The sequence below is a fragment of the Drosophila suzukii genome, chromosome X (assembly GCF_043229965.1).
Source record: "Drosophila suzukii chromosome X, CBGP_Dsuzu_IsoJpt1.0, whole genome shotgun sequence".
Lineage (NCBI taxonomy): Eukaryota > Metazoa > Arthropoda > Insecta > Diptera > Drosophilidae > Drosophila > Drosophila suzukii.
Window position 1 is genome coordinate 2,180,167 of NC_092084.1, and position 18,227 is coordinate 2,198,393.

Genomic DNA, 18,227 nt, shown 5'->3' on the forward strand with positions numbered 1-18,227 from the left:
CGGCCTTTCTCCGGCCTTCGAGTGCTCGTACTCCTCGGCTTTTGTGCACTTGGCCCGGCATTATGCAAATCGCAATGCCACGCCCCTTTCCCCTCTTCCGGAGCACAAAAGAGTCAGCGGCCCAGCATCTGGAATGCCAATGCACAACAGCAACAGCAGCAACAGCAGCAACAGCAACAGCAACACCAACGGCACGGCGGCAACATCGACGGCATTGGCAGCTATGGCAACGACTTAAGTGGATTACAGCGGCAACTTGTTGGCCGGGTAAAAGGATCCGGAGATCCCCGGGTTCAGTGTTCAATAAACACACCCCCAGAACCCGCCACAGGATAACCAGGATAACCGGCAGAGCCGGAATAGCCTGGCAGGACGGGCACGGGCACGGGGACGGGCACTCAGGGAAATAACGCTTCAAAGTCGGCAAATCGATCAGAAAACATTTGAAAAGTCACCACACTTGTGCAGCTCATCAATCAAATGTGCAAACTTAAGACTTCAAATCTTATTTATTTACTATATATCAAGCCTTTATTAGCAATTCAGATATATTTCGTATTTTTAACCTTAATAATTTGTATATTATCAAATATTTATAGTGTAGCCCCTTTAAATACCCCTTTATTGGCAAAAATTTAGATATTTTTCAAATCTAATCTTGTTTTTTAAAATGCATTCCTTTCGTCAAATAAAAAAAGGAATAAAAGTTTCATTTGTAAGTTAGATTTTTAAAGAATGTTCTTATAAATACCCCCTCTTATTGTCTTTTAATATCCAGGCTATCAAGTCAGCTTTTTTCAAACTGAATCGAATTTTTAACCCACTTAAATATAAATTCAGTTCTCAAAAAATTGAGAAAAATATAAGAATTAATGTATAATTTATAGGTAGAAACGTCTTGATTAACGTCTTGATTGACGTCTATAATTAAAATTTATGAGCGGTATAGCTATCTTCAAAGTTGCAGCTTAGTTTCAGCTTGTAGTTCAGCTTAATATACCAAACTTCCAGGGCCACATTTTTCCCCCAGTGTGCTGATTTCGAGTGCAGAGCCTCGAGGAGTTGCTCCATCGGAGGACAACTGCAGCTCCATTTCCAGCTCATCTGCCCCAGCTCAGTGGGCTCTTTAGGGCTTATAGATTTTCCATTTAGCGCAGGGCCCGTCTCTGCGAATCACCGGATTTGGCCGCCTCTCCAGGCAAACACTCTATATCTACCCCGCCACACACTTGATATCGATATACGCGGCGTATACGCAATGCGGGTGCTGAAGTGGGAGAAAAGAGGAAAAGGGTGTGGGATTTTCCGGAGACAGCAATTAGCCGGGAAAAGAATGCTGAAGATGGCGCTGCCAGAGAGCTGGTCACATAATTTAAAACTCTCGCCCAACTGCAATTTAAACTTTGTTTGCTGCCTTCGTTTACAACGCGTCGCCAGCTCAGAAATTGTTTTCAGTCCTCGTCCTTTTGCCTTTAGTTTTTGCCTTCCATGGTTCATCCTTTTTTTTGCAGTTTTTTCTGCGTGTCTGTACTTCTAGCAGTTATGCAGTTGCCTAGCAAATAATAACTTCCGCCCTGGCTGCTTTGACTAAGAAATGAAATGATTACAAAACAAGACCAGGGAAGCGAGTCCAGTTACTGTGCATTTTATTGCTTAAAGGGGAATTTACATGGCTGAAGATGAAGATGAAGCTGGAAACGAAGCTTCTGAGGATGGGGCAAACTTTATTACAAGGCAAAAGTTTAGCCGGCTAAAAGTGCACCCACCGCCGCCGCCGGCTGATAGTTATCCTTATGTACTGCTAATAAGTACAACAAATAACAGGGCCAACAACCACGCCGCAGCGACATAAATAAATAACATTCATTTCCGCCCAGTATACCCATACCCATACCCGTACCCGTACCACATTTCAGCTCTCCAGGGGCACTCGAGGGTTAAGCGAGCGAGCGAGCAACAAGGCCAACATTGCCCCACCCACTTGATAGTTTTCCCAACCGAATCCCAAGCCCACTCATCGCCAGTCGATGGAGCGCGAGCGACTGAAGAGTCCTCCAAAAGTTTCCTCAAGTTGATCGAAAAATAAAGCGCGATTCGTGGGGCCAGCATCGAAATATATCGGGGAATCGGGAAACTTTCGGCCCACCGATTCATTATGTTGTGCGACAACTCTTTTGGCCCAGCAATCAGCCATTGATTGTCTGCGAAAAGTCAACCAAGTGGGTCTAACTACATTTATTGCATCCAAAGTGGTTTTGAAGAGAACTACAGCCATTGATTCGATTTATTGACAAATTTCGAAATGATTTTGATTGATATTCATTAGGGTCTTTTCTTGAAGCAATGCACAATGTAGGGAATTGTACAGATTTTTGCACTAGGAAGGACTTTAATTTTATTTATGGCCCAAAACCCAAGCCATAGTTTTCCACTTCGAACCACGTATGTTGGGCCAAACCTATAGTAATCAATAGGGATAATATCAACTGTCATACCTCGTTTAGCTCGTAATTAAATTCGCAATCGAGTGGCATTTAAATCTGAAAAATTTTATTTTTGAAAATTTTTTGAATAAAAAGATGATACAACCCCTTACAAAAAATGCAAAAATTCGTAAAAAAATAAATTTCCCGAAAAGTGATAGAGATCGATAGCCTTGGTTGTTAGCTGCTCACAACAGTCGGTCTTTTTGTTGTGCGCCCCGATTTGACTAAACTACAACATAAAAACGGCCTAAAAATAACGTATTTTTTGTCAAAAAAATAATTTTCCCTATTTTTGTACAACAAAATCAGTATTTAGGTCGTCAAAATGCGAAATGACGTCAGATTAAGGAATGGTATACCTCGTTGAGGTCGTAATTAAATTCCCAATCGATTGGTATAAAAAAATAAATTTCCCAAAAAATAATGAGAATCGTTAGGTTGTCACCTGCTAAAAACAGTAGATTCTTTAGCTGTGCGCATTCCTTTGAACGAATAACTAATGAAAAAATGCAAAAAAAGGGTATTTAGCATGTTGTTTGGTTGTGGTTTTTATTTTGCCCACTTTGTTTTAAAATCTGTTCAAGCTGTCACCAGTTGTAACGCGATTTGTTGAAAATGTCAGTTGCATATTTTTAAAATGCTCATTATTATTTGATAGTTAGGGTGCGAAAATGCATAAGACTAAACAAAACAGAGATATTATACTTTACAAGCCCGCTTTCTCGGCGATCCAGCCCCTCAGCCTGGATATCCTCTGGTAGCCATCTGGACCAGCTCCTCCGCAGCCGCCGGTGAGCAGCAGACTGGCCAGGCCCACAACTTTCCCGTTGTAGGTGGCCGGTCCGCCGGAGTCGCCGTAGCAGGCCCCCTTATCCTTCGTGTGGACCAGGCATATCATGGTCTCGGGCAACCAGGGATAGTAGAACAGCTTGCACAGCTTCCGCGACACACTCGTAACCCTGGCGAACAGCAGGCTGTCGGAGAAGGGACCCTTTTCGGCGATGTAGCCCCAACCGGAAATGTCCACAGAGGCGCAGTTGGGCGGATCCTCGGTGGCCAGTGGGATGGCGGCGATATTGGAATCAAAGGTCAGGGGACTCTGCAGCCGCACCACGGCCAGATCGTAATCCCCGTATTCCGTGTGCCCGGGATGCACAATAACCTCCGCCACAGGAATTGTAACTCCTCCGCTCGAGATGTGCAGGCTGCCCGCCTGAATCGACCACTGATCCGCCGGAATTCTAAAGAAATCATTAGGGGATTATTTAAGAACGAAAAACCCTAAGAGATCCCTCGATACCCACACGTTATTCCCGTCTTTCACACAATGTGCCGCGGTGATGACATGGGTGGCCGAGATTATAGCACCACCGCAATAATGTTTTCCCCGAAGACGCAGAGAAATCTGGTGGGGAAATTGACCCTCCTGCGCCTTGGTTCCACCCACAATGCGGGGTTCTATGACAGATTCATTTTTATTTTTGCCCAGGATCTCCTGTCCGCAAAGCAGCAGCAAAAAAATCCAGTAGGGTAACATGTCTGAATGGTTTAGCTTTCCAAGAAGTACTGCCTGAAGGTCTTTCTAACTATATATATATGATCCAAAGTATATAGCTCATCATCATTAGTTTCTTGAAATGTCAAAGTCAGCATTGCTATCGAGCTGAAAAGTACTCTTTACCTAAAGTAATGACTAGAAATAATGAATATTCTGTGAGCTGTATTATGTTCTACTCATCGAACAGAAGCGAATTTAAACCCTTTCCCTGCACAGTTCATTGATATCCAATTAAACTCGCCTGTGGATTGAAAGTGAATACGATTCACTGATTAGATGAGCCAACAATGCATTAACCCTTGACCCTTACATACGTATCCGAATGGCTGGGTAACATTTGACCCCCCAACTTACTCGTGTGAGTGTGGCCTTTCAGCTGCTTTCAGTGGAGAAGATGGAGAAGATGAAGACTCCACCCCTTAAGCCATTCAATTAACTCAATCGCAGTGACCAAAGACCACCCACTGCACCACCGAATACAGAATACCAAGCACCACCCATCAAACACCACCCACCGCTGAGTGTCATGCATTTTTCATGGCCCGCCACGAGCTCAGCTGCTCAACTAAATTAACAAAATCAATCATCATCATGCCTGGAATGGCACCTGACATACACAGCAAAATAAGCCACACAGTACGGGCTTATATTTTCATTCATTTCATGACAAACAAGAAAAATGAATATTCAAAACAGTCACCAGTCACTCATAGGATTGTCAGTGCTATCATTCATCATCCAATGTGGATGAATATATTTAATAAATTAGGTACCTTTGGTTATCCTATATATATAACTTATGCATATTTTACCTTGAAGCACAATGTTTATTTTGCGACGAACGCTAGAATCGGTTGAGAACTATAGGAATTTTGAAAAATATTAAAGAGGTTATTTTTTTTGTTGATGAACCTTTTTGTTCCGTATTCAAATAATAAAAACTTTTATAATGTGGAAAATATGTTGAATGGTTCAGGTTTCAATACAATCCTTCTCAAGGTTGTCTGCTTTGAAAGATCCCTATTTTCTGACCCATTTCGGTGCTCTTTTCTCGCTGTGCATTTTTGTCCAGCAAAGCAAGGCGCCACATGCCGTTGCTCTCACGCTGCGATATAAAAATAAAATAAAAAATGGCAAGTGCCGGGAAATGCGAGGCCAACATGATGCTGCCCATACATCATTCGATTCTTTGGGGCCAGTAATTTGTAACCTAATTGAATGCGTAAGCGGCTGGTGGCCAAATCACGCATACGCCCCATTGAACCGCTCTCAATGCGGGTTTCAATTTCGGCTCCAGACTTTTTTAATTATGCCTGCAGTCGGAAACTCTTTGGCAGCTTTTCTTTTGTCGCCGCTTTTCCTAGCACACATGCCACGCCTATTGCCCCCCTCCCCCTTTGCCCCCTTTGCCCCCTTTGCCACCACCGCCCACTCAGGGCTCTTTATGTGAAGTTTTTAATTAACTGCCTTACAAAGATTTTTCTTCTTCCGGTATTTTTCCTTCTTTTTTTTGTTATTTGTGTTGCCTGCCTTTTTGTGATTCGCTGCTGGCCCGGAGCCTGTTCTGGCCACAAATTGACATTTTTCCAGGGAACGGGACGAAATGGAATACCTTTTTTTCCGACGTTTTGTCGCCCTCCTATTTTTCGATTTTTTTTGCGCCCTTTTTGTAGTTAGCTGACGGAATTTAATAAGCCAGCCGAACCAAAATAAATTTGAAAAATCAGCAAACTCGCGACGCTCGCTAATTAAAGTCACCCTCGGTGGCTAGATATTTTTTTCGGCAGATAATACACCCAGAGAAATATTTTTGAATCGTTTGAAAAGTAGACTTACAATCGCTGCAGAAGCTTACTTATTTTTTGCAAACTGGCAAAGTGGAATTAATTAAGTTTAGAAATATATTTAAATGGGTTGAAAATATGTTGTTGTTTCATTGGAATTTTGGTAAATAAATTGGCATATTCAAGTTGAAAATGAACATTTTAGAAAACTTCAAAGGTATACACTTTAATAAAGATGTTTATATTTTTGTATGGTTGGAATTCGGTTAGATAAATTCGATAAAGATACAACAAATTCGAATAGCTTTAATAAAGCGGAATATATTTTTGTTTGGCTGAAAGAGTGAGTACATATCAAGTCATTCGAGGCCTAGTGTTTATCTGAGTGTAAAAGCATATGGCTGGCCACGCCCCCAAGCCCCACGCCCGTGGCTAATGACAAATGGTTGTCAGTTTGTCAGTTGGCCACTGCAACAACTGCAGATAAAAAGAGAGCAACGCCGTTCTTTTTCCCCCGTTTTTTGCACCTATTTTGGCAGGCCAAAAGGGCAAACTGTGGACTTTCCCGGGGAGTGGGACAAGTTTTTGAAATGAATTGGAAGTAATGAATGAAGGAATGAATGAATGAGCTGAGGGCTTGCCAAAATGCCAAAATGCCAGAATGCCAGAATGCCAGAATGGCAAACTGGAGAACTGGAGGCAGCAGCTGCTCGTTGGCCTGTGCAATTAACTGTGAAAACGCTGTCACAATATTTAAAAGTTTTAATTGTTTGTTCAATTGCAATTGCAATTTCAAACTGGCGCCAAACTTTGCACTTTTGTTGTTTTAAACTTGTTCGGCGACTCTCGCTCTCTGATGTCGCCTTTTGGTCCTTTTGCTCCTCGTTTTTTGTTACAGAAAAAAAAAGGAATAATAAAAAGAAAAAATAATTTAACATGAATATATCGCATTTCATGGAGTCATACATCACGCGGCAGTGGAGGGTTAAAGAGGCGGCCGTGGTGCGGGGGGCGTGGCCGGCCGGCGGGCAAGTGACAGCACTAACATAAACCACAATAATATCCAAAGTCATGAAGGAAGTAACCAAGTGTGAATTTTCGGTTTATGCCTTGCGAACCCAAGCGTTGAAGCGGCGCTGCTGCTGTTTTTCCCCATTTTCCCCTCGCATTTCCCCGCTTTTCCCCCGCTTTTCCCCCGCTTTTTCCCCGCTTTTCCGCTTTCCCTCGGGCAGTGCTCGTTGGTGTGGCTTGTTCTCCTTCCTGTTGTCGGTGGGTCAAACGGGTGGGGTCTGGATTTATAGCTTCACTTGGCCGCACTGGCGGAGTCTCTAGTTCGCAACAAAAATGCCAGGCGAATAATAATTGTGTATTTTAATGCGACCTAATGGGGTTTTAAATTTTGATTTAAATAATATTTAAAGTATAGTTTAAAATTATTAAATAGTTTTGCTAAAATCATCAACAAATTAATTATTTTTAAAGAGTGTGGAAATTACAAGTTTATTTAAGAGGCTTAAGACCACATTATTGAAGATTTTTTAATTTTGATAAAAAATAAATGACAAAGTCAAGTTTATTAAATAAAATATTCTCGCTGAAATATAAGGAATTAATAAATGTATGTTTTGTTTTATAAAGATTGTTATTTTAAAACATATTTCAAAGAAATTTCTGTTTGAAATTTGAAAAACAATTTATTTTAAAAACACTTTCTGCTTATTATGGCTTATGTTTTTATTTTAAAAGCCACGTTTTAAAGTGGCGCACAGTGGGGCTCACTGCGGCTTTAGTCCTCGTTTTTTTCTGAGTCCTCCCCCCTTGGGACTGCCCCTTTCCGACGCCACTGGCCGCTTGGCTGGGCACCCCTTGCAGTTGTTTTATTTGCGCTTCCGTTTCGCGGACAGTTTGCTTTGCTGTTTTTACTTCATTTTTCTCCAGTTCTGCACCGCGTATCTAACTGTCTCTGTTGCTCCTTTTTTGTTTTTTTGGTTTTTATTTTTTATTTCTATTTTTTGTTTGTTTCTTTCGCTTACAACAGAAAAATGTTGCAACAAAACATTTACGACGTCATCGTTTCACAATTTTCGTGCTGTGAGGCCCCCTTTTGCTCACTTTCTCGCTGTCCTAGAATCGTTGTTTTGTGTTTGTGTGTTGTGCTGTGTTGTGTAGTGTCTTAAAATAAAAATGTTTGTTGCCGCTCTCGTTCTTCGTGTTGTTGTACAAGGTCCGCCCACGCCCATACAAAAAAAACCAAAAAAAAAACAAAAAAACACAAAAAATAACAGTGCAAAAAAGAGAGGCAAACCTTGTGTCATTTATCATGCATTTCCACTTTTGGCTTCCGTCGACCGGGACGTGGCCCGCACAGACAAATGTACAGGGACAGGCGGACGGACAAGCGGACGGACGGACAGAAAAACGGACAGCCGGACAAACGGACAGCCGGACAGCCGGACGGACAGTGGTCGAGTCGAGTTGCAGGCAAGACAGCCGGAATGATGGCAAGCCAGCCGCAAGCTTTGCAACAAAGAAATTGGGTTCCCCAGCTAGCCTGTATTGCGGGAATACCCTAGGTACAAAATAAACAAAATATTACCCATACATTTTAAATATTTTAAATTTAAAAAAATTAATTGTACCCAACCAAAGTGATTTATAATGGTGCCACAAGCAATAAGAAAATATAAGATTAAAGTTTTTTATATTTCTTGATGTTTCAATTACAATTACTATTCAGTATAAATGTAAAAAATACTCAAGTAAAAAAGAAATTATAAATCCCCAAATAATAACAATTTGTAGAATATTATTAGCTACAAGCATAACAAAATATTAATATTCCAATTATAAATTTAGGGCAAACTTATTAATTTATTTTTGGAGTTTTAAATTCAGTAAAATTTCTTTTTAAAGCTATTAAGGCGTTCTTTGTAGAACATTGTATATCAGGAAAAGTTGTATTTTCATTCTTGTTTGTCGCTGCCCTTGGGCTAATTCACGCATGGGCGTCCAAAAGGGGGCTACCGATGAAGCAAGGCACAAATCATAGACAGACGCAAAATTTATGCGCTTTCATCCGCTAGTCATTCCACGAAAAGTCCCATTTCATACTAGAAAAAAAATGACAAAAATCTTTAAGCGGAATTCGAAATTAATCAAGACGAACGAACGTTAAAGTCATTTCCTCCCCGACTGAGCAGCGTTTTCCGCTCATGTCCCCCGGAAAAGTTGCCAAGTCATTTGCGAAATTTGAATATGGAAATGTTGCGAGTGGACGACGGCCAAGAAGGGGAAATTATGAAAAAGTTCTTGAAATTGTTTGATATTGAAACGCGGAAAATATTTCAACCTTCCCCTGCTGCTCCTGATTTTTTTGATATTTCTTTATATTTTTTTTCACCCACTGGAGGGCAATTGATTAAGGACCACGGGAGGTTGAAATGGAAGGGGACGATGGCTGACTGTGATGGAGTGACTGCTCCAGGTGGGCTGACTGGAATGAGTTGACGATTTCCTAGGTCCTTGAAGGATGACATGAAAGGCGAACGAAATTCGGAGTTCTCCACTTTCTCCAGAATTTTATGGTGTGCAGTTAAATGATTTTTATTATTTATAAATGATGAGCAGATAACTTATCTTCTGTGCTCATAAGGGGGAACATGGGGAAATTTGTTTGCCTCAGCTTTAAACTTGGTTTGAAAATAAAACTAGGGATCAAGCGAATTTTTTTATAATTTTGTGTATGAAGAATATTATTATTATTTTACTGAAATGCCTATAAGGTGCCTATACCTACTGATAACCCCAATGGTGTTCCTATTTTTCCTGCCCTTTCTGTTCAATTCCTAAGCAGCTGGGATTTTGAATGGGAGCAGCGAAGTTGGTTTGATCACATGTGGGGATTCCAGTTTCGACTTTTTCTGCCAAACAAATGCGACGCCATTTGGTCGCTCCCTTTTGCCATTTCTCTAAACCTCCATTTCTCCATTTCCCCATTTCCCCATTTCTCCGCCCCACCTTCCCATTTCTCTCTGTGACGCATCGGGACCGCAATGAACTTGAGCCAGCTGTCAATGTGATAAATAAACTTGGCTTGCCAAAAGGGTACAGCCCCTGGCTCTGCTGCAACATATAAATAATAATCAGGCAGCGGCTGTCTCAGCTGTCTGGCCACAGTGCGTTTCGCAAATATAAGGCTAGTGATAAATATGAATCCTCTAGAGAATGGACGAGAGTTTCTAGAGCACTTCAAAAAAGTTTAAAGACCGCAATAAATTACAAAGTTTTGCTTTATGGTAAAATTAAGATTTCAGATGTGCTTAAGAATTGGATTTTTATAATAAAAGCGTAATAATAATTTCTTATTTGAGGCTTAAGAACTGTTTTTAATATAATCTCTGTTTATATTTAATGAACAGGATAGACCTAAAATATTAGAAACAATATTTTCCATTTCTTTTTGGGGTCTAAGTAATGTTAAATATAATATATTGTTGAGAGAACTCTGTGATTATATATTTTCTAGTTGAGGTTCAAGAAATAAAAATATTCTTTGTTGTTGAACAAGTTAATAAAATCTGTTACCAATTTTGGTAGACCGACTTCATTTAAATATTAATCAAGAATAAGTCAAACTTTAAATGAAATGGTGTTTTTTTATATCAGAAATCCAAACAGAATCTGGAATTGGACGGTAAACTTGCCATGCGGTTTTGATTGGATACTTCTGGCATATGCGTATGCTTTTCGAAGCAGTCTGTTTTCAAACTTATTTCGATTCATGTGCCAAAGTTGGCCAACTGAAAATCTTTGTATTTTTCTTATACTTTGCAGCAACTTTTGATCCAAGGGCGTGGCATCGACAGCAATCGAGCAACAGGATGCTGGCTCTGCCTCTGCTGATTTTGGCAATCCTCGCCAGCTGCGGCTACTCCGTGGAGGCCTACTCGAGTACGTATACGTGATATTGCGGGTGGGGTGGGTCTTTTTTGCAGGGGATAACCTGTGTGTTCTCTGCTTGGAAAACCCACCCCTCCCCAAAATGTTATCTGTTGTCTTTCGTGTAATCTGTAATCCCGAGATAAGCATCGATCCTATGGATCGGTGGTGAACGTTTCATGCCTTCATCAAACCCCCTCCCCCATCATTGACATACGTATACCGAGGCTAGAGGAGATTACCCCCGATTTTGTGCAGGCTTATAATTTGTTTTTTCTTTTTTATTCCTTATGATTTCGAACCACTCTCCACTCCACGCTCCACAAAAACAACACACACTGAAACCCGCAATCCGCAATCCGTAATCCGAATCCAAAATCCGGTATCCGATATCCGACATCCGTTATCCGTATTCCGTAATCCCCGAACCTAATCGAATTTCCCGCGGGCGAAGAGTACGGCCGTGGATGCGGGGACATTGGATGCCTGCCCACCGAGGAGTGCGTCATCACCAGCGATTCGTGCAGCTACAACCAGCGGGATGGAAAGGACTGCGGCAACTATCCCACCTGCAAGCGCCGCTCCGGCGGAGGATCATCCTCGGCCTCGAACAGCAGCCCCAATTTGGCCGCCCCCTCGGCCAATCCGTCAGGTATTTAGCTTGGAATCCCCCACTTGATTACTCATTGTGCGCTTCCCTGGGGGAGTTGTCCAGGCGATTGGCATCGTGTCTCGTGTTTTGACCGGCGACTTTTTGGTTCCTCAAAAAAAAGATAATACGAGTTATTTCCAACGATTTGTGTCGAAAAACAGGGATTTCTGTGGGGCAACAAAAGCTGACTTCGGTGGCCGAAGATTTTAATAGGCTTGCAGAGCTGATAAAGATATATTACCTTTTAGGACAGGCTGTCATCCGTGTTTGACTCTAACCCCTTAATAATGAATATTTTGTGGAGTCGAGCTTGTGTTATTATATTTGAGATAATTTCTTAATCAACCGTTTTCCCGCAAAAACAGAAATTCGTAAAGATTTTACAATGATTTTAGTGGATTAAGGCACATTTAAAAATTTGATAAAATAACTCAAGTAGGAATCCCATATAAGGTCAATAAAATTCAATTTTATCTGGAAATCTCTTTGAATTCTGGAATGATTTTGTTTGATTAAATAAATAAAATAGCAATTAAATGTATGAGACCCACTCGATTTATCAAGCACTGCAAGGCTATAAATACTATTCCAAATTCTCAAAACTTCTTTTGTGTTGTTTTATGTTTGGCCTTAAGTATATGTTTAGTTTTATGATCGTTTTCATCTCTATACGTATTCAAACATATATGCTAATATGCTATATAACCGAATGTAATATGTTGTATGGCGATCTAACACAGACACACTCGCACACCCACACAAACACACTGAGAGCTTCCGCTGATCAATCAATCAACCTAACACCAAGTCAATCAATCAATCACTCGCTCGCTCGCTCATTCATCGCCTCATTTGCTCAAGGCTTCCTAATATTCGACCGCAAACCACCCACCACCCACCAGCCTCCGCCTCACCCCTCTCCGTCGACCACTTTGCATGTTTTAGGACGTCACAGCACAGAGAGAAAAAAGGCATAGCAATGCCACCTCTACTTTGTCATTGCAATCAAGACTTCTATCACTTCTTTAAAAGCTACGCAAGTATCAAATGTAAAAATAATATTTTTTACAACCAATTTCGTTTAGATTTGATATTTTTGAAACCATATTTGTTCTCCAATTTATACGGTGAATATATTTCTTGGTATGTGTCGCATAAACAATAAAATTTTCCCAAAAAGAGTTAGTAAATTTAGAATTTTCTAAAACGTTTTAAAAATACAAAAAAATAAAATTTAAAAGTTTTCGTTCGATAAAAGTTGTATCAAAAGATCTTTTAATTTGGAACAATTTTTTTAAAGATAAATCACTATTGACTCCAAGTTTATTAAATTCAGAAGAAATACTTTTTCTAGAGAATACTTAAAAATATTTTAGAAAATTCTTTTTTTATCGTACATACATTTTTTATAATAACTAGAAAATTATTATCACTTAGAATTTATTTTATTAAATTATTATTATTATTATAATTATTTTAAAATAAGTATAGGCACCTTTTCTCTCTGTGCTGGCCGGAGAAGGGAGCAGGCTGGGTGGGGTGGAATGATCATAACCACGACTAACGCTAACGATAAAAACCGCTCTTCTTTCCCGCCATCTTGCCCACCATCGAAAACCGACTAAACCACTAACCACTAACAGGATCGAGTCTGGGCCAGGGACCCGAGAACAACATCTTTGCACCCGCCTCATCGAACCCCACGCTTAACACCTACACGTACAACGGCCATCAGCAGGGTGGCCATGACCACGATGGTGGGATGAACGGAAACGGAAATGGGAACGGGAACGGGCACGCCGGAAACGGGAATGATCGCGACAAGGGCGGCAATGCGGGGGCCGCGGGCGCCTCCTCGACGGGCGTTATCGATCCGCACTACGTGTTCGGGGCGAAACACCACATGCCCGTCATACCGAACATGCCCATCTTCCCGTACAACTCGCCCACGTCGGCGCCCTCGTTCCAGCAGTTCCCCCAACCGAATCATCCAGGCAGCGTCCTCAACCCCGGCTACCCCATGCACGGCCTGCAGCCGGTGAACCCCTACAATCCGCCCTTCGTCTTTGGCCAACTGCCGTTCTACGGCGGCGGCGGACCGACCGGCACCGGCGGTCCGCCCGGCGGCGGTGGAGGCGGTAATGGCGGCATCGGCGGCGGCGGCGGCGGTGGAGGCAACGGAGGCATCGGCGGCGGCGTCGGACTGCCCAGCTCGACGCTGGGCATCCTCGGCGGCGGCGGCGGCGGCCTGGCGCCCTACGGCAGCAACTTCCAGGGCTACCAGAGCCAGCACTCCAACGCGAATATGTACAACAAGCCGCCGCCGCAATACCAGAACCAGAACCAACAGAATCCCTACAACCGGCGCACCCAGGCGCATCCCTCGGCAGCCGGCAGCTTGGGCGGAGGTGGAGGCGGGATCCTCGTCCTGGCCATGGGACTCGTCCTGGCCGGCCTCCTGCCCCACACGTAATAAGCAGGAGCAGCAGCACACAATTCCAGCCCCGACGACCCCCTGGAAAATTAAGCCTTTTGATTTGTTCACCATAACCATCACGGAACGAGACCATTTTCACTGAACTTTCATACTTATGGCCTTTTGACACTGGCTTTGTTTTGGATTTATTTTAAAAAGCCATGGTCAGCAACATTTTTGAATTTATATATTTAATGAACTAAGGTTGCCTTGACTTTTAAAAATAAATCCATACCTTTACCCAATGTCATAAGGCCTTTACCAAACATTTTTATAATAGCCTTATGATACTGTCTTTGTTTTGAATTTTTTTTAAAAAGCCATGGTCACCAAGAAAACGTAACAGAGTTTTATGAATGCAATATATTAAATCAAGTTTGGGTTGCCTTTACTTTTAAAAATAAATCTAGGCATCTAGTAAAAAATCAAGCCAGTGTCATAAGGTCTTTACCACAAATCAAATGGAGCAGTGGCTCGGCATTTTTCTAAGTCTTTCAATCTCAAATTAAAAACTATATTATAAAATAATAAGTGAAAATGGCAACTCTTCCGTAGCTTATGTGTTTAATTTTTTGGTTCTCTTCATTTCCCGTATTCTCCTAATTTTTCTCGTTTGAATATTTGTTTTGGCTTAGGCTTAAGAAAAATGTAAAGGCAATGGCAGTGGCAGTTAAATTAGCAATTGAATAATGTACAATTTTTAAAGAGTAAGTCATGCACAAGAAATTAAGAAATTTCGTTTACCCCTTTCAGAAACGTACATATATTTTTTCAATTTCCTGTCAGGATTAAAGCAATATGGAACTTTTTTTTTGTTGATAACTGTTAGAATTCGTAAATAATTTACTTGTGGTTTTGTTTGACCGGGAGGGCAATATGTATTCTTTTCTTTCCTAGCAGTTCCTTCTGAAAACAATAAAAGCACTCACAGAATGATAACTTTTCGTAGCTTTGCACAACAATTCAAAGGTTGTATTTTAATTACACCATAAGCTGTAAGCCTTTGCCGCCTCTCGTTTCTCGTATTTTGGCATTTTTTCTCGGCAGCCTTTTGCCGTCTGGCCCACACTGCGAATACGTAATTTCAATTTAATGTTGTGCAGGGTGTGTCTGCGTGTGTGTGAGTTCAATTGAATGTATGTGTGAGGGTGTGTGTGCGAGTGTGTGTTTTGGACTATCAGTCAAGGGGAACTGCTCGTCGGCCCCTGGGAGTTGCTCTTTTTTGCAGCTCAATTAAATTGGAATTTAATTTCGGGCTTAGACAGCCAGCCTCTGGTCAAAGGGGGCGTGGCAAAGTCTGACCAACACACAGACACACACACACATGGTTGGGCAACTTTGATGTTAATTTCATTTTTGTTGATGTTACGAATTTGCGGCCAGACTCTGGCGATTCCGGGGATTTCGATGATGTTAGCAGTGCTGCCACTGCTGCTGCAGTCAAAAATACATAAAAATACAGAAAACACAGATACTTAGATGGATAGTGTTGTAGATACAAGATACGCATGTCAATCAAAATGCATAATGAGCTACATTCGAGGGCAGTGCACCAAGTGCAGCAGATTGATTTTGTTTTTTTTATACGATTTTGATTACGATTACGATTACGAATATGAATAAATAATCACTGATGCAAATTAAATGGCATTTTAAAAAGAAAACCACAAGAATTAAGCTAGCCTAAGGTGTTCAAAACTAATCTAAAGTAAAAACTAAAAACTAAAACTAAGCTGTAAGTGCTGCAGACTCCCGTAAAATCAAAAAGCTGTTACAAAAAGGCATTTACATTGCTAACCAACTGCCAGAAAAGCAAATACAACTACAAAATCGAAATCGAAAGCCAAAATGCAAAGATACAAAAATACAAAAATACAGAGAATACAAATTGTGAAACATTCAACACACACACACAACCACACACATACGAAGTCAAGTCCCAGAAATTCAAAACTGCCCAAGAAAACAGAACATAACGATTTTGTCGCTGTAAATTCCGGATAAAAAGCACTCATGTCGAGCATATTTACTCCGTCCGTTTGTATTTGTATTTGTATTTGCACACACACACATGATTTTGGGACACACCGACTAATGCTAACTTCATTTGCAATCTCTGAACCGGAACCATGTAAACAGTACGACCAGTATTAACCAAACTGAAATCATTTTATTGAGATAAGATACTTACACCCCCTCCCAAAAACCGACCCATACACACACAATAAGTATTCGAGTATTTACTAATCAAAACCACTAACTAAAGAGTTGTACATAGCATTAAATATATATATAAATATATGATATATATAAATGTGTGTGGAGTTGGACAGAAGAGTTATATTTAATATACTACAGCGAAGACTTAACTAGAATAAGCCCGGGCGGACAAAAACTCAAAGTTGTGTAGATTTAACGTATTCGGTATGGTAATTAATCAAAAACTAAGCTAAGTTCATTGAATTTAAACGCATTGCGCATTGCTTTATTGTCCTACTGTTTTGATCTACCTAATTTGTGTGTTGTAACTTATGTTCTTATGTTTTTCTTGTATCATTTCCATTTCGATTCGAAATCCCCTGCTTTTGTGGCTAACAACTGCTTTGCCGACTGCGCGCTCACACACTGCTTTGCCGACTGATCGCAGAGGTGAGCCATAACGCATACGCCCCGAATGCCCCGAGTGCTCCGAGTGCCCCGCTGCCGGAAACGGATGCGAACGGTGGTGGTGGAGGCGGAAGTGGCGGATACGGTGGTGGCTTCTCGGCTGGCGGCCACTCCCTGTACCCCAGTCTACCCAACTCGAATGGTGGCGGTGCAGCTCCCTACAATCCATATGCCGGCAATGGCAACGGTGGCTACAATCCCTACAACGGCGGCTACCAGCCCCCAGCTCCCGGCGGCTATCAGCCCCCTGCTCCTGGCGGCTACCAGCCCCGACCTGGCTACACACCACCCGCCCCGGGCTATGAGAACAACGGTGGTGGTGGACAGAAGCCGAAGGACAAGGAGGGCGGCTTCTTCTCAAACTTCTTCTCGAACCCGGCGGTGAGTCAAGCGGTCTCCGGTATCATTGCAGGCCAGATAGCCAAGCAACTGCAGGGCGGCGGAGCTGGAGGAGCAGGTGGTGGCCAGCAGCAGCCAGGTGGCTATCAGCCGAGCGGTGGCTATGGCGGAGGATCCCCGGCGGCAGGAGGCGGTGGCTCCTCCGGCAGCAACATTCTGGGTGGACTTCTGGGATCCGTTCTCTCCGGCGGCGGAGCTGGCGCCAATGGAGGCGGCGGCGGTGGTGGAGCCGGTAGCTTTCTGGGCAGCTTGCTCAGCGGCGGAAATGCCAACCGTGGTGGCCAGCAGGGAGGCGGAGGAGGCTCTGGCGGCCTGGGCGACATCTTCAGCTCGAAGAACTTTGGCGGCCTCTTCAGCGAGAATCCCTCTTCCAGGAGCGGCGGCTCCTCCGATGGCTACTCCTCCCAGGGCGGCGCCAAGGGATATCCCACCCAGGCACCGGGCAACTACTACGGCTGAGCCAGTGGCTTTCATCAGAGGATCGGGAGATCAGGAGATCAGGAGAGGATCCTCCCCAAATCAATTTCACCCTCTACCCTTTTTTTCTTTCGTTCTTTGGCAATGTAATCAAATTGAGAACTTTCAACGAAATTAACTGAAACAATATTGAAATCTATATATAAGCATATTATACGCAACTATAAATGACGATTATACAAATACAATACATATATACAAGCATATATATATATACATATATGTAAACCCGATAATTGAGAGAGCTGTCACATGTAATTTGAGATACCGTGCGCGTAGAATCCCCCCTCCCCCAAAAAACTAGATTCCCCATTCGGAGTTCATTTGTAAATAGAAAATTAACTGAAATTGAAATTGAACAATATACGTAAGAATTGAAAGCCAGCTAGTGGGTTTTTTTTATTGGAAAAGGAATAAATGGTGATGTGGTAAGTTAACTTGGAAAAATATAATGGGACTTAAAAGCCATGAAGAAAGAGTATTACGACACAAAAACGGCAAAAAAAAATTATTTTTGGTACAAAATACATGAACATATTTTGTGCATACATCTAGGCGCCTCAAGAATTTAAAATGGAGGAATTTTCCTCACAAAATTGACCTGCACTTGCGAGTTTCAAGGCTAGTTTTTTATCTTTGACACCAGGCCAACATAATCCGTAGTAGGTGGCTGCTGGGCGCTAACATTTTCTTACTGGAAGAGAACCGTTAGTTTAGTGTAAGCCGACTAGAGGTGGGCCATCGCTTCGTCGGCAGCAAAAGGCCTTACATATTTTGAAGTGGCACACCT

General features: G+C 42.1%; 3 protein-coding genes across 6 annotated transcripts in view; 2 read left to right on the forward strand and 1 right to left on the reverse strand.

Annotated features, from left to right (window-relative positions):
* The window catches only part of Mnr (Membrane-bound Notch regulator), an 89,639-nt gene extending 74,806 nt beyond the window's left edge, over positions 1–14,833 (forward strand). The window contains exons 2-4 of one of the 4 annotated variants that reach the window (XM_036820921.3): positions 10,662–10,778; positions 11,221–11,418; positions 13,062–14,833. In XM_036820921.3, the coding sequence (XP_036676816.3) occupies positions 10,709–10,778; positions 11,221–11,418; positions 13,062–13,891 (1,098 nt within the window). In that variant the 5' untranslated portion in view covers positions 10,662–10,708 and the 3' untranslated portion in view covers positions 13,892–14,833. Of the gene's footprint in view, positions 1–10,658; positions 10,779–11,220; positions 11,419–13,061 lie in introns of all 4 variants that reach the window. The other 3 variants (XM_036820922.3, XM_065867864.2, XM_070997574.1) reach the window with 3 other exon arrangements.
* Positions 3,114–4,059, reverse strand: LOC108015224 (serine protease SP24D). The gene is made up of 2 exons (XM_017081566.4): positions 3,791–4,059; positions 3,114–3,727 (listed from the first exon to the last, which is right to left on the reverse strand). The coding sequence occupies exons 1-2, from the start codon at positions 4,021–4,023 to the stop codon at positions 3,193–3,195; spliced, it is 768 nt and encodes a 255-aa protein (XP_016937055.2). The 5' UTR covers positions 4,024–4,059; the 3' UTR covers positions 3,114–3,192.
* On the forward strand, positions 14,217–17,419 carry LOC136117372 (loricrin-like). Its single transcript, XM_065868273.2, has 2 exons — positions 14,217–14,233; positions 16,579–17,419. Exons 1-2 carry the CDS (start codon positions 14,217–14,219, stop codon positions 17,417–17,419), a joined length of 858 nt encoding a protein of 285 aa, XP_065724345.1.
* The last annotated feature ends 808 nt before the right edge of the window (positions 17,420–18,227 follow it).

Bases quoted from the DNA above. Each gene is read 5' to 3' on its own strand.
- LOC108015224 (XM_017081566.4), bottom strand. From the start codon at position 4,023: ATGTTACCCTACTGGATTTTTTTGCTGCTGCTTTGCGGACAGGAGATC. The intron at 3,728-3,790 runs GTGGGTATCGAG...TGATTTCTTTAG, and splicing joins GTGAAAGACGGGAATAACGT to AATTCCGGCGGATCAGTGGT.